Source organism: Myxocyprinus asiaticus, chromosome 28 (genome assembly GCF_019703515.2).
Source record: "Myxocyprinus asiaticus isolate MX2 ecotype Aquarium Trade chromosome 28, UBuf_Myxa_2, whole genome shotgun sequence".
Classification (NCBI taxonomy): Eukaryota; Metazoa; Chordata; class Actinopteri; order Cypriniformes; family Catostomidae; genus Myxocyprinus; species Myxocyprinus asiaticus.
In genome coordinates, this window is record NC_059371.1 from 23133791 (window position 1) to 23149992 (window position 16202).

Here is a 16202-nt window from a genome sequence, read left to right on the forward strand (position 1 = left end):
AAAATATATTCTTTAAATTATGTTCCTTAAAAGAATAGTTCACTCATTTACTCACCCTCATGCCATCTCAGATGTGTATGACTTTCTTTCTTCTGCTGAACACAAACTAATATTTTCAGAAGAATATTTCAGCTCTGTTGGTCTTCACAAAGCAAATGAATGGGTACCAAACATTTTTAGCTCCAAAAGCACATAAAGGCAGCACAAAAGTAATCCATAAAAGTGATCCATACGACTTCAGTGGTTAAATCCATATTTTCAGAAGTGATATGATAGGTGTGGGTGAAAAACAGATCAATACTTAAGTCCTTTTTTGCTATCTCCACTTTCACGTTCTACTTTTGTTTTTGGCCATTCACATTTTCCGTATGGGCCACCTACTGGGCAGGGAGGAGAATTTATAGTTAAAATTCTGTCATCATTTCCTCACCCTCATGTATTTCTAAACCCATATGACTTTCTTTCTTTTGAAAAACACAAAAGGAGAAACACAATAGGCAGAATGTTCAGTCTCAGTCACCATTCACTTTCATTGTTTGGAAAAAAAGATGCAATGAAAGTAAATGGTGACTAAGGCTGACAATTCTTTCTATAATCTCCTTTTGTGTTCCACTCAAGAAAAAGAGTACTGGTAATTCAGGCTTGGAACAACATGAGGGTGAGTGAACACAACAGTGACATAATCTAAATTTTTTTGGTAAACAATTCCTTTAAAGGAAGCTTTTAACCCTGTTCTACCCTACTGTTATCTGTCCCTATATACTCTGGGAAAAAGGGCTGTCGCTGGGAGTGGTACCCTCAAGGCGAACTTTTCTGTAAATCTAATATTTATAAATCATTTTGGGTACATAAATGCACACTAAGGGCCTATTGTGTACCTTTCAATGTATATTTATATGTTTAGTTCCTTTTGGGAACAAAATATACCTTTTTGTCTCCATAAGGGTGCAATATGTTCCCCAAAACAAGGGTACCACCCCAATGACAGCATTGTACCTAAAACAGTACTATTTTGTCTGATAGTGCATGAGCAGTAGGGACAGAACCAAAGATGTTGACTGACTATGAAACTGACCCTGCATCATACTGAAGATAATTTACATATATTGTGTTCAAATGAAATTCAATATCGTTTTGTAAATTTTGCAGCTTTTAAGCACTGGGATAAAAGTGCTGAGTGCTGAACAAAGGCTTCAGTAATAAAAGACCTATCTTTGATTTCTCAGCCATCCCAAATCCTTTCTCCATCTCTGTATTTCTGCAATTATTCCTTGTTTGCTTTGAACACCCACTGCTTTTTTTTTCACAGAAAAGTAAAAAATAAAAATAAAATAAGAATGCATTTAAATTCTCACTGTATTCTTCTTTAAATATTTAGCTGACATTGAATTCCAATTACAAACATCATTTCAATTCGACTCACCACCCCGGAGTCTTTATCTACACAAATAAATCCTACTCCAAACCTCCCCTGGACCACAAAAGCAGCCACACACATTATCTGACGCCGCACACAAGGATCACACTGTATAAACTTCTATTAAAAGACCCTGAAGCATGATAACACTTGACCATACCACCTCCCAACACACAGTTTTCCAACCCTCCATCTTCTCTTTCTCTCTCTCCTGCCTCTGCATTTACTATAATCCCCACCATCTCTTATTCCTCCTCTGCCTCTATAACTATCTCGTTCTCTCTCCATAACCTCTTTTTATCAGTGGAGTGTGAATAGAGCTAATTACGGAGACAAGGCAGACGATTGTTATTCCACCTCTTTTGTCTCTAGCAGAACCCTTGCACGGTCACACAAGAATTCTCTTGTTAGCTAGCTTTTTACTTCTTTTTTTTTTCTGCAGCAATGTACTGTGTATTTGAGATCTTTTGAGGATTACATTTGATTTTTTTCACCTTAAAAGGACCTTGCACAAATAGAACAAGTTTAACACAATATGGAGGCAAATTACTTGAAGGTAGCTGAGGTAACACTTTTGAAGAAGTGTAAAAGTCTGTGGCAACTGTAACTCTTTTTTTAAAGCTGTGTTTAAAGTGTGTATTTTTTTCAATGTTAAAATACTTCCTATCACATCTTACAGTTTTTCTCAATCACTTTGGCTCAATTCTCGAATGAGTATAATTTTTTTTTTTCAAAACAATAAGTTCAAATCTCTGAACAATTAGTTTCTTGTTCACACCAGATTTGAATTTCTTATTCATTTAAGCAAACTGCACATGTTTTGGCACATGTGTGCAAAAGAGTAAGTACAATTGTCTACATTTTGCACAATAACTAAATGCACATGGCTTGCTGATCAAAACTGATGAGTTGATACGCTTCATAATTTCTAAACATTCTTTCATCGTGTGAGCCATCACATGCAAAATTATCTATTCATTTATCAAAATCTGTCAGACATACATGTATATTCCATAAATATCTATGACATGGAATGTATGTGATGTCTGCTAAATCTCTGGCCAGACCAACAAGAGCAACAGGATGTCCACCATGAAGATGGGAACTTGTAGTGTTACGTACTGTGAGGAGTTTTACAGAACTACCGCAGGTTTTTTAATTGTTTATTATTATTTTTTAAATTTTTTTTCTGCATGGATGTCATTTTGTGGCAATTTTCTGTTCACTATATATGACTTTACATGTAAGAAATGTGTAAAAATGGACAAGCAAATGTGAATTTTCTGTTTACATGTAACACATTGCTACAAAAATAAATTTACTGTATACAAATGTGCATATCCTTTTTCTGTGTACTACAGATTTGTACAATATTGACTTTTACCTACAGTTGACATCAGTATCTAAAAAGCTCAGTGTGATATACAATAGCATTCAGCAAGACAAAACTGACATTCTTGTATAGTACAGTAAGCAGTCAGTGTCAACAAAAATGTAGAATAAAAATGAAATTTGTCTATAACAAACATTTCCAGAGTTGACTGCCATGGTGAAAAAACATCTAAACATTTTGACCAGTACGGCTCACACGATGACAACATTTTCTTTTTTTTTTCATTTTGGTGGCACTGGCCAATTTATTGACACAATAACTAGGTTTTGAAGCATGAATTAAATGTTTTGGGTGAGTTACTACATTTTGCAGGCATGCAGTAGAGTTGTGATGTCCCATAAAACGGTTGTGACAATAGCACTTACAGTTTAAAGAATTTTAAGACTGTTTAGAAAAATTAGTCAAAGTGATTGAGAAAAACTGTAATATGCAGAAACAACTATAAGTAAGCCATTTGTAAGTTGATTCCCTGCCAAAGTGCAAAATGGCTCTGTGGCACTATCAAAAGTTTGCTCTGATTATTTGAGCATCCTGACCAGCCTGACATAGCAAAATGGCTCAACAAGTGGCGTGAGTTTAAAGCGGCTGGGAGTCCAACCAATGGCAGATAGGGGGAGCGTTCAGCTTAAAAACAATCATTCATTTTACAATTCTGTTTGGTGACGTTAGTGGCGCAAAAACTATAAAACTTCAGGATACATCCAGTCATTTGGTGTGTTAGACATTTTTACACTTAAAATCTCCATGGAAACATTTAGTAACATCAAAAATCTTTAAAAATTTCCATCTCACTGTCCAAATTAATGTTTGCACTTCAAAGGCATAAGTCACTTTCAATCTCTGCTCTAGAGAGTCCTCACACCGTGTAATCTCATTGAACTGTTATTGGGGGAAATGCACCAGGAAAATGTCTGTGCCATATCTGGGAGATGAAAGCACATATTATTTTGTCTCTCTTCTTCAGTATGTAGTGCTAATATGTTTCTTTTTGATGGGAGCAGTCTAAACGTTGCTGTAAAAAGGTATTTACAAGCACTTCGTTCAAGGTGAAAGGGCATTGTGGTCTTGATCACCCTTCTGTCAAGCAGGGTGTAATTTTAGATGCATTCATGAGCCTGTTGGCCCTGGATGGGCAATGAACTTGTTCCTTCTCCTAGATGTACTGTAATTGGTGTGACCCTGTTAAATTATGATCGTCATTACCGAAAACGGAGATGCTTTCATTTGCAAAAAGGCTATGTGATATGGAAATAACATGTCTGCGTGTACATCGATCCCTGCATTCATTGCTTGTTGAAGAGGCTCGGTAGTGCCTATTACGTACTTTAACAGTAAAACGATAACCCCTTCACACGTAACTTCACACTGGCTTTCTCACATCAGCAAACACAATAGACAACAATGCTGCCCATTATTGTCCTCGGTTGTGTCACCAACAGTCAATATTTCAGTTGTAAAAAACCTCATCCTCCGACAACGAAATGCTGTCTGCATGTCGCGCTGACCCTTCCGATGGGGAGATTCTCTGCTCCGGTTGAGGATGCTGTATGTCCAGTGGAGAGTGAGAATGACTGGGGAAATGAGACGGAGGAGGCTGAGATGGCACCAGGGAACTGGTGTCATCTTTAGCTTCCATGTGCATTCTGAGTAGCTGCTGAGGAACACCCAGACTGCCTCCATCCAAGAGGAACTGAGAGAGATAGAGGCCCTCAGGATCTGTGAAGACATCAACATCATCATCATTGCGAGAGCGGAATTTAAAAAGACCAGGAGCACAAAAAGACATTTTTCACTGATAGAATGAGAATTGAACTGCAAGTTAATAAGCCCATTAGTCCAAACTCAATATAGATCTCTGATGTGCTCGAACTAGTGAGTCATCCTATCCCCAACATGTCAACAGAAAGATTTATTTTTTTTTTCCAGTCATTTATTCATGCGCCCAGACCTAAGACTCATCAGTACCAGGTTACAATGTTATGATTGATTTTCACCTGGCTCATCTGCTTAAAGCCATTTGTCATTATTCTCTAGTTATTTCACCACAAGAGCTATCATCCCCTTCATAAAGGAACAACAGTATATTTGTATAAACTGGGACAGATTTTGATGAGCCAGTAAGACATTTTTCAAAAAGACATTATTGTGGCTGTACTCCCCCTCTCTGTCAGGATATTATGATTAAGAGCATTTTGATAGGTACTGAAGGTTAGTCCAGCATCAGTTTCCATTCTGGCTGGTTTATACTGGTTAGTGTTGATGTTGCAAGTGAACCAGGATAGCAATAGCCATAGCTGACTCTTGCTGGTTACAATGGCCAACTAATGTGGTCTTGTTGGTTTAGAAGTTTCAGGATAGTTGCCAATGTTAAACCGGCTGGTCACAGAAAAATAAAATAAAAAACTGTTTAAACCAGTTCAACCAGGTGGTTAGCTGGTATCCTAGACTCTACATTATGGTTAGTCTGGTCTGTTTTGCTTAATTAAAAGGGTTTTCGTCAGCTGATCAGGTTGGGAGACCAGTTGGACTAACTGAAGACCACCTTAACAAGTCTGGTAGGCTGGCTAAACCAACTTTATCAAGCTAAAACCAGCATATCAACGTCCCCAAAATCATAGACTGGTGAACAACAGAGCTAATCATTTAAGCACAGTTAGATCTGTCAGAGACTTGCAATTTCGAGTTGATGCTGTTTTGTGGATATAATGGTAGAGGTATCATTACCTTGTAATGGGATTGTGCTGGCTGTGGCTTGATTTTCAATGTCCTGGGTGGACCAGGCATTCATTGCTGCCTCAGCCAGTGCAAACTGCTCTGCTACTCCTGTGAGAGGCAGCAAGAAATTAATGGTCACAGATGGAGTACCAGAGAAAATCTGTTATTGCCTCTAAGAAATGTGCACTGCATTTCCACCATCTCTATTTTTCTCATTCATATCTTTTTAAAAAGGTGAAACATTTAAATGAACATTGAAGACAATTAAATGATAAAATGTCTGCTCTCCTCACAACAGACATTTATTGTTCACACACTGGCTTCAACGTCAGATAATTCCCAATTATTTACATTGATGCATTTGGCAGGAACATTCTCAATATAAAGTTGGATGGACAGATAGATAGATAGATCAAATCAATAAATAATAAATCAATAGATTATTTTGTCTACTTAACACCTCTCTTTAATGAATGCTTTATGCTTTTTAAGGCAAACAACACTATTTCTATTGCTCATACTGAAGGTTACTCTGGCAAGCACCACGAATTACATACTATTACAGCTAACACTGTATTACATACTGTTGCATGTTTGTTCAGCTGTTGCACTGGATTGAGACCTTGTGCTTTTTTCATGCCAAATTTGTACTAGCATTGTCAGTGACAGTATATGTAAAATAATCAAATGGTGTCTCACCCGCAGCAAACCGTGCTTCTTTGATTTCATCAGTGAGGTGGGAGTAGAACTGCTCATCCTCCTGCAGTGCTGCTCCCACCCCTCCCCAGCCCCCTCCATCTCGAGTCCAGCCACACCAGCCCTGTCCAGATGTCGCCTCCCCTCCCCAACTCTTCCATTCAATCAGGTGGGCGACCCGGCCCTGGGCCATGGCAGTGGGTTTAGTGATGTGGTCTTTAATCGTGGCCAGCAGTCCTGTGGAGATTGGAGGGATTAGAATAAATGCAAATCAAATGAAATTAAAGTAAAGTAAAAGTAAAGAGAGGAAAGGAAATGAAGAGGTGAGGCTAAAGAAGGGAAAAACTGAGAACACTGAAGACTGGATAAATTGTCAGGGAATAAAAGGGACGTGGAGCTTATTCTCTCTTAATTATTAAAAACTGCACAGCCTTTTAAGATTAGCATCAAAGCAAAAAGGACTTCTGGAGAGAAGGATTTCTCCATGGACACATTAAAGGGATAGTTCACCCAAAAACGATTTTGTTCCAAATCTGACATTCTTTCTTTTGTGGAACATAAAAGGAGATGTTAGGTAGAATATTATCCTCAGTCACCATTTACTTTCATCACGTATTTTTTCCAAACAATGAAAGTGAATCGTGATTGACACTAGCATTCTGCCCAATATCTCATTTAGTGCTCCACAGAAGAAAGGAATTAATTCGGGGTCATACATGTTTGGAACAAAACAAGGGTGAGTAAATCATGACCGAATATAAATTTTTTGGGTGAACTATCCCTTTAATTGCATGCTGTCTGCAAGCAAAATTATTGTTAAAAAAGGTTAGTTCATTCAAAAATGAATATTATATTATAGTTTACTCAGTCCCAAACATTCTGCCTAACATCTCCTTTCCTGTTAGACACCAAAAATATTTGGCTTTTAAAGGGATAGTTCACCCAAAATTTAAAATTCTCTCATCATTTACTTACCCTCATGCCATCCCAGATGTGTTAGACTATCTTTCTTAAGCCAAACACAAACCATTTTTTTAGAAAAATATCTCAGCTCTGTAGGTCCATATAATGAAAGTGAATGGTGATCAGATCTTTGTAGCTCCAAAAATCACATAAAGGAAACCTACAAGTATTCCATATGACTCCAGTGTTTAAATCCAAATCTTCAGAAGCGATATGATAGGTGTGGGTGTGAAACAGAACAATATTTATGTCCTTTTTTATTCTAAATCTCCACTTTAACTTACACTTTCAAATGTGAAAGTGAAACTAAACAGGCACCATATGTGACTTTCAGATGTGAAAATGAAAGTGGAGATTTAGAGTAAAAAAGGACTTTCATTTTGATCTGTTTCTCACCCACACCTATTACAACCCCAATTCCGAAAAGGTTGGGACAGTATGAAAAATGCTAATAAAAACAAAAAGGAGTGATTTGTAAATTATATTCACCCTTTGCTATATTGAAAGCTCTACAACTACACATTATATGATGTTTTACCCTGTGAATTTCATTGTTTTTTTAATTTGTTTTTTTTTTTTATGTACAGTCATTTCAAATCAGATGATTGCAACACGCTCCAAAAAAGTTGAGACGGGCAATTTAAGACAAATAACAATTTGATGAGTTGAAATAACAAGGCAATGTGAAACAGGAGATGTTAAACAGGTGAGGAAATCATGTCATAGTATAAAAGGAGCCACCAAAAACAGTCTAGTCCTTCGAGAGCAAGAATCGGTCAAGTCTTGTCAATTTGCCAACAGATGCTTCAGCAAATAATCCAGCACTTTGAGAACAATGTTCCCCAAAGACAAATTGGAAGGATTTTGGGCATTTCACCCTGTACAGTGCACAATATAGTTAAAAGATTCAAGGAATATGGTCAAATCTTGGTTCGTAAAGGGCAAGACGACATTTCTGAATGCGCATGATCTCTGATCCCTCAGACATCACAGTCTTAAAAAACATCATTCATCTGTAATGGATATCATGAACATGGGCTTGGGATTACTTTAGTAAACCTTTGTTAGTCAACACCATTCGCCGCTGCATCCACAGATGCAAGTTAAGACTTTACTATGCAAAGCAGAAGCCATACATCAACACTGTCTCATCTTAGATGGAAAGTAGAACAGTGGAACTGTGTTTTTTGGTCTGAAGAGTCCACATTTCAAAAAGTTTTTGAAAAACAAAGCCGTCATGTTCTCCAGGCCAAAGAGGAAAAGGGCCATCCAAGCTATTATCAGCGTCAGGTCCAAAAGCCAGTGTCTGTATGGGCCAGGGGTGTGTCAGCGCCCATGGCATGGGTAAATTGCACATCTGTGAGAACACTATGAATGCAGACAGATATGTACAAATTTTGGAGCAACATTTACTTCCATCCAGCACCGTCTTTTCCAGGGACGACCTGGAATTTTCAGCAGGACAACTTCAAATCACATACTGCTACTACATAATTGCATGGCCGTGTAAGCAGAGAGTGTGGGGCTAGATTGGCCTGCCTGCAGTCCTGACCTGTCTCCAATTAAGAATGTGTGGTGCATTATGAAGCACACCACATGGCAATTGTGCAGCTAAAGAGCTACATAATGGATGATTGGGGGAAAATTCCACTTTTTAAACTTAACAAACTTGTGTATTCAGTGCCCAAATGCTTAATAAGTGTTATTAGAAGAAATGGTGATGTTTCACAGTGGAAAACATTCGACTGTCCAAACTTTTTTGGAGTGTGTTGCAATCATCTGATTTGAAATTACTGTACATTTAAAAAAAAAAAAAAAAATTCACAAGGTAAAACATCATATAATGTTTAGTTATAGTGCTTTCAATATAGCAAAGGGTGAAAATAATTTACAAATCACTCCTTTTTGTTTTTATTAGCATTTTTCATACTGTCCCAATTTTTTTGGAACTGGGGTTGTATATTGCTTTTGAAGATATGGATTTAAACACTGGAGTCTTATGGATTACTTTTATATTTACTTTTATATTTATATGTGATTTTTGGAGCTACATTACAAATGTTTCACTTGCATTGCATGGACCTACAGAGATGAGAGATTCTTCTAAAAATATTAATTTGTGTTATGCTGAAGAAAGAAAGTCATACACATCTGGAATGTTGTAAATTATGAGAAAATTTTCATTTTTGGGTGAACTATCCCTTTAAGGCCTTACACTAACCTAATACTGGATGTGGCAACGCTTTACTTTCATCATGAAACATGTAAAAATGAATCTCTCTAAAAATAGCACTTTCCCCCCATGCACTTAATTCTTTCAAATATATTTGTCTTATTTTATTAAAAATGAACATTTCGGTCAATCAGAGATTTGTCAGTCCTTTGCAATATACATATTCATTGGCTGGTGACTGCATTTATAATTATACTGAAACGATAAAATAGAATAGAAATAGAATAGAACATTTCTTTGGAAAAAGCTTAGCAAGCCATAACACATTATGAGTCTCTGTAATTAACTTCCTAAAGAGGGTGGGCCTGAATATGTCAAGCAAATAAAAAGAAAAGAAAACAGGTGGCTAAGAGGCACTTGTGGCTAAGAGGCAGAGAGAGAGAGAGAGAGAGAGAGAGAGAGAGAGAGAGAGAGAGAGAGAGAGTGCTGTTCATAAATGAGATATGCAGGCAGAGGGAAATTACATTAGCAGGCTGTAGAGGTCAACTGCTCTTCTGATTCAGATGAATGATTCTGAATGATAACAAAACATAGCAAACATAACACACTGTGTCTGACATGCACTATGTTTTTCCTCACCCAGCAGGGAGGATGTAGCCAGTTCTCCAATGTCATACCCACTGCTGCTCCTTTTATCTGACATGCTCCCATTGTTGGCCTGATGGTTACCCTGAATGACAAGAGAAGCAATTCATGTGACAAACCTTTAAAGTGATCACATTTCCAAGCAAGAGAGTGAATCATAGGTGCTAATTACACCTAACAAGATGCTTTTCATAGATCTTACACATCCAGTTTGGGTGTGAAAGCACTCTCATGTATAATTTGAAATGTATTTATCTTCATAGACTGTCGCAGGGTGAATACTGAATGAAAGGGAGTTTTTTGAATTATTGAAATGATTATAAACTGGCCTATTCATTTGGTGTCATGTTACAAGGTCTGTGTTGTAACTCTCCTACTTTTGACTTTGGCTTTGTGAGGAAAAACATGCACACACCTTAAAAATGGGCTGTCCCTCAGCATAGATCTGAAGCTCTTCCATGGGGTGTTGCTGGCCATTCTGAAGCTCTGTAAGGACACAAATATACTGCTGCTATTTACCTGTAAATCACTGAATTTATAAATTCGGTGGGATTGAAATGTCCATTTGTGAAACTGTTTCTATTTTGAATTTTATTACAGTTTTTCCATTACAAATTAAAGTATCAGCAGAACAATTGTGTTCACAAAAGTTAACATAAATTTGCAAATTTCTTAGTATTTGGTTTGTCCATTGGTTTGTGGCATTTTAGTTTTTATGTGAATAAACATTATTTGTACTTCAGACCTTTGTTTTGTTGGACAGGAATACCTAGCTTTAAAGCACGTGACCCATATTTGGCTTTTGTCCATTGAAAATGTGTAAAATTTAACAATATTCGCATTAAGCCACGTAACCATACAGGGTCATACGTTGCCCCCTTGGGACCCCACCCCCACCCCAGAACAGCCCCTGGTTGGTTGCAAGGCTGCTCTGGATGGTTGCTAGGGCAAGACTAGGAAGTTTCCAAGGGGATATTGGAAGACTGCTTGCTTTCAATTGAGTCAGAAGAGTCCACACCCATATCTCTATGACTTTCTGAACTGGAGATATGATACCACCGATTCCCTGTCAATGTTAAGTCTATGGGATTTTTCGCCTGATGAACAGGTGAACATTATTTGCCCGATTGCTTATAAAATTATTGCACAGTCTTTAACGAGCCGGTTAATTTGACAACTCATTCACGGGTATACCACAAACGGTACAATAATACAATTTATCATTTTTAGACTCACACCACTGACAAATAATACAAGGGGTGCTGAAGTCATGTGATTTTAAAAGTAGATTTACTTATTACTGTGTACAAATAAAATAATGAGGCTAAGATTATTATTTTTTTAGCTTTAGTTTTGCTCCATAATCATAGGCGAAAATTTTTATTTTTACCTCCCTCTACAAAACAAACTTTATTCACTAAATATTGATCCATGGCATTTCATATTTTGGCTTTCATCATAATTTATGTTTACCTTTTTAAAGAAAAAGTATTAACAAAATCAAACATTTCAGCTGGGGACATTTCTGAAATTAGTTTGACATGGAATAACCTATATACTTTCATGTCCATACATGTATGTAGTGTGTGAGCAAGTGTGCGTCTGCATGTTGCAGTGTGCCTCTCTGAGTTTGAACTGAAGTGGATGGACAAGGACTCACTCCTGTTGCTCTAATGTTTCCATGGCAACAAGAGATTGTCTTGACAACACCTCCCTGAGGATCCCTAGTGCGCGAGAGCACATGTTCGTCACCGGCTGCATCTCACTGAGGCGTGACCTCAAAGAGGACAGCTAATCTCGACCTGTGGAGCCTCTGGACCCTGCCAGTGTGTTATTGAATGGATAATTTGTTAATAGGTATCAACTGACAATGTGTGACCTTTACAATGCCACTCGTCGTGCCGGTTTGCCCCACTAAAACCCACCTCCCATTTACCAGTGTGAAACTCCATCCATGTCACAAATGTATTATACATCAGTTTTGACCCTGGCATTTGGCACGCAGTGCTCCGCCTTAGCTACGGTGTCCCTGAACTTTGTACGCTCCCACGGAGCTCAGACAAACAAACACTGTCCCCACTTCCTGGGATTTACAAATCATACATTTCATAGCAACCCTGCTGCTTGCCATTTCCTTGGAGGACATCTTGAACTAATTTGTAAAATCTGTGACTACATCTTTTTTGCACCTAGATTGAACTGACTCTCAGAGCCTTAAAATCCACAATATAACATAATAATCTCCCTAAATCCCTACCTCAGCCATTATTCACTTTCATTCTATCTTTTATCTTTACAATAAAAATGAATTGTGACTGAGGCTATTATTCTGCTTAACATGTCCTTTTGTGTTCCTCTGAAGAAAAGGCCATTAAATGACATGAGGGTGAGTAAATGATGATATAGTCTTAATTTTTGGTGAACTACTCCTTTAAGTATAGGGCCGGGCGCTCTAAGAAACGTAATTTATGTCTGAGCTTTTCAGAATCTGGTCTGCTACTTAAGCACCAACATTCACTGCTCTTAACTGAAATCTAAAGGTGTAATATTTTTGTGCTGAATAAGTGATAAAAGCTAATTAAATCAATCAGTGTAGGAGGACAGTCATTATACAATCAGGTGTGCAGTACACACAAACAAGCAGCAAAATTGTAGCTGTAATTTGCTGTTACTACCCAGAAATAAACACTTTTTCAATCTAATCAGTATCATACAACACAAAGGCTGCACATATGCACTGTACTTTTTTTCAGTCACCTCAACATAAACATACAGTATACAGTATGCTGATTTTGTATATCTAAGCAACATATGTGAATATTTAATTGTGACTAGTGCATGCACTATGGGGGCTATTATGGTAATGCTATCCTTGATGTAAACGGACAAACAGGTGGATAAAGAGATAGAGTGAGGGCTGGATGGACCAACAGGTAGGCTGATGGACACAGGACGGACAGAGAACATCACTCAGACAAGATTGAGAGACAGATAAACTCAGAGACAACCAGGAAGAAACTGACCTTGGTGACCTTTGCAGAGGCAGGAGCCCATGTTCAACAGCTTAGCAGTTATCTGTTCACCATGCTGAGCTGACTGAGAGTGGGGTGGTGGGGAAAAATGAGCAAAACAGAGAGAGAGAGTTAGTGTGTGCTAGAAAAAGGGGATATGGAGCAGGCAGAGGGAGCCAAGTAAATGATAGATGTGGGAAAAGAGAGAAGGAACAAGACTGGTCCAGGAAAAGGAGAAACAAGATCGGGTGTCTATCCGGAACACTGAAGCACTGTTTCACTTGTGGGTATGGAAGTGAGGACAGGGAAAGAGAGAGAGAGAGAGAGAGAGAGAGAGAGAGAGAGAGAGAGAGAGAGAGAGAGAGTAAATGGGGAAAACAGTACAGTGATGCCTGCATAGTGTCCCTCCCCTAAACTCCTCTCTTCTCCTCCCCATTTTCTACCTCAGCTCCACACTTCCACACTCTCTGCATACTGAAATTGCAACCTTTTATTGAAGTTATAAAGCCGAAAATTAGTGTGTAATTGTCAGAGTAGGAATAAGGGAGCGTAAAATAAAGATTGATGGATAGATAATAGATATAGAGCGATAAAGGGAAGATAAATGTGCATGAGTGTGATTAGATTTGTTCAGGTGGCTGAAATTTCCAGAGCATCATTAAACATTTTCCTTAAAGGGAAAGTTCACCCAAAGATGAAAGTTCTGTCATCATTTTGCTCACCTTTATGTCGTTGCAAAGGCATTTGACATAATTTCTTCCGTGGAACACTTAAGGAGTGATTAAACATAATCTTAGCGATTCGGCCACTATTCAGGAAGAAATAGTTGTTATTGTATAGAACAAAGGTGCAATGAAAGCAAATGGTGTCTCCGGCCAACATTCTGCCTGACATCTCCTTTTGGGTTCCACGGAAGAAGAAAAAAAGCTATAAGTTTGGAACAACAAAAGGGTGAGTAAATGATGACAGAGCCTTAATTTTGTGGGTAAACCATATGTGCAACAATAGTTTACTTGTAATGCTTATGCAAATGTGTTTGAACTATTAACTTCAATGTGGCCTATGTTTATTCTTTAATATTGTCTATTTATTGCAAGGTATGTACAGTGTCTATTTTGTAAATGTGTATCTATCTACTACCTCAAAACAAACTAAAACAAAACACATATATGCCAGGCTTGCCAGCACTGTCATGAAAACAAGGATAGTTGTAAAAGAGCTCGTGACTAGTTTGAATGAAGCTTTGTGCTGCCCTCCAGTGCCACAAAGAAAAAGGTGCAAGCAAAAGCACGCTTAATGTAAAAGGAATAGTTCACCCAAAAATTAAAATTCTCTCATCGTTTACTCACCCTCATGCCATCCCAAATGTGTATGACATTCTTTCTTCTGTAGAACACAAACAAAGATTTTTTTTAAAGAATATCTAGGCTCTGAAGGTCCATTCAATGCAAGTGAATGGTGACCAAAACTTTAAAGCTCCTCTCGTGAACATGCATAGGATGGCTGGTGAAAGTGTAGATATAGAGTAAAAAAAGGACTTAAATATTTATCTGTTTCTCACCCACACCTATCATATCACTTCAGAAGACATGGAATTAACCACTGGAGTTGTAAAGTTCTGGTCACCATTCACTTGCATTGTATGGACACAGAGCTGAGATATCCTTGTAGAAATCTTCGTTTGTGTTCTGTAGAAGAAAGAAAGTCATACACATCTGGGATGGCATGTGAGTAAATGATGAGACAATTTTCATTTTTGGGTGAACTATCCCTTTAAAGATAACCTTCTTTATAGCTTTTGCTAGTTGCTTTAAACTCTATATTTACAGCGGAGTATTAAAAAATATTTGTTATAAAATGTGAATTTTGGGGTCATTGATTTGTACAGTGCATCTTGAGCAGATGGAGAGTAAGAGTATTCCTTAAGGGCACAACAGAAGAGGGCTGAGAAAGTGCTGAGAATTATCTGAGCATGGGTCTTCCAGAAATTATGGTGCTGAGCTCCCAAAAGTAATAAATTATAAAATTGCTTATAATCTTATCAAATCTTAAAACTGAAATGTAGTAATATGTGAATATTACTATTATCTTTTACATTTACATCTGAATCATATTATTTTTGTCTCCGTTAAACTCTAACGAGCAAGCGAGCATGCGCATCCACGTCAATCAAACCGACCGCAATGGAGAAAGGGAGCGTAATCACTTACATCATACCACGATTTCAGTTTCAATGTAATCAATTGTGCAGCTTTCATGGATATCAGACTGAAGTCTCAGCAGTCAAGGTGTGCCGGTTTTTAAAGTGTTTTCTCCTGTTCATGTAAACGCATAATACAGTGAGCACCGGGATGAGTCTTTTCAGGACGAGAGTGAAATCAGTGAAAAAACTATTTTAAAAACTATAATATTAAAATACTTAAATGTATATAATCAGTGACAGTGTACAAGCTACTGTATCTAACATAATTATGTATTTTTCAGCTGGGCAGAATTATTAACATTTCTATTCTCGTGTCACTATTGCCCTCTGCTGGGCTGATTTTTTTGTCCCACTCCATCCCCTATGGATCATTTTACTCTTTAATGATGAGCATTTTTCGTTAAGTTTTACAAGTAAAGGAACTGTTTCACATATGTCCTGAAAGTAATAATAATAATAATAATACATTTAAACTTAACTTCTGATGATTCAGGCTTTGTTCAAAGTTTTGTGAGAGTAAAGAATCGTTGTAAAGCAAACCAAATCCTTACGCCCTTTGTCATTTAATTTTTCTGAAAAACATATTTTAATAAAATGCAGGAAATAAGATTACATTGTTATCCGATTAATCGATTAATCGTAGAAATAATCGAAGATTAATCGATTATCAAAATAATCGTTAGTTGTAGCCCTAGTCACAACCTGATTGGACAGCATATATTTTGCAACGGAACTTGCCAAACATCCAAAACAATGCTGGCTGCTGGGCGAAATGCGCTTGTTAGATTTATATATGTGTATATATGGTGGTATTTTTACCAGCTGAGAACAAACGAAGGGCTAATAAAATGTGTAAAGGAGTCAAAACAGTGCCAGGAATTCCTCCGTTGCACACACAAACGAAGATATGCTGTACGGACGGCTGACGGCAGTTCCGACGCCTGTCCCGAACTGTAATGGGCAACATAGCTCCTATGATGAGAAGA

At 37.6% G+C, this 16202-nt stretch overlaps 1 protein-coding gene across 1 annotated transcript; it reads right to left on the reverse strand.

Annotated features, from left to right (window-relative positions):
- Nucleotides 1-117: 117 nt before the first annotated feature.
- On the reverse strand, nt 118-13224 carry LOC127419011 (protein FAM131C-like). The gene is made up of 6 exons (XM_051660028.1): nt 13026-13224; nt 10418-10488; nt 9997-10087; nt 6225-6458; nt 5535-5633; nt 118-4526 (listed from the first exon to the last, which is right to left on the reverse strand). The coding sequence occupies exons 1-6, from the start codon at nt 13054-13056 to the stop codon at nt 4258-4260; spliced, it is 795 nt and encodes a 264-aa protein (XP_051515988.1). The 5' UTR covers nt 13057-13224; the 3' UTR covers nt 118-4257.
- Between the last annotated feature and the right edge of the window lie 2978 nt (nt 13225-16202).

Bases quoted from the DNA above. Each gene is read 5' to 3' on its own strand.
- LOC127419011 (XM_051660028.1), bottom strand. From the start codon at position 13,056: ATGGGCTCCTGCCTCTGCAAAGGTCACCAAG. The intron at 10,088-10,417 runs GTGTGTGCATGT...CTTGTCATTCAG, and splicing joins AGGGACAGCCCATTTTTAAG to GGTAACCATCAGGCCAACAA. The intron at 4,527-5,534 runs GTAATGATACCT...ATGTCTTCACAG, and splicing joins CAGCACAATCCCATTACAAG to ATCCTGAGGGCCTCTATCTC.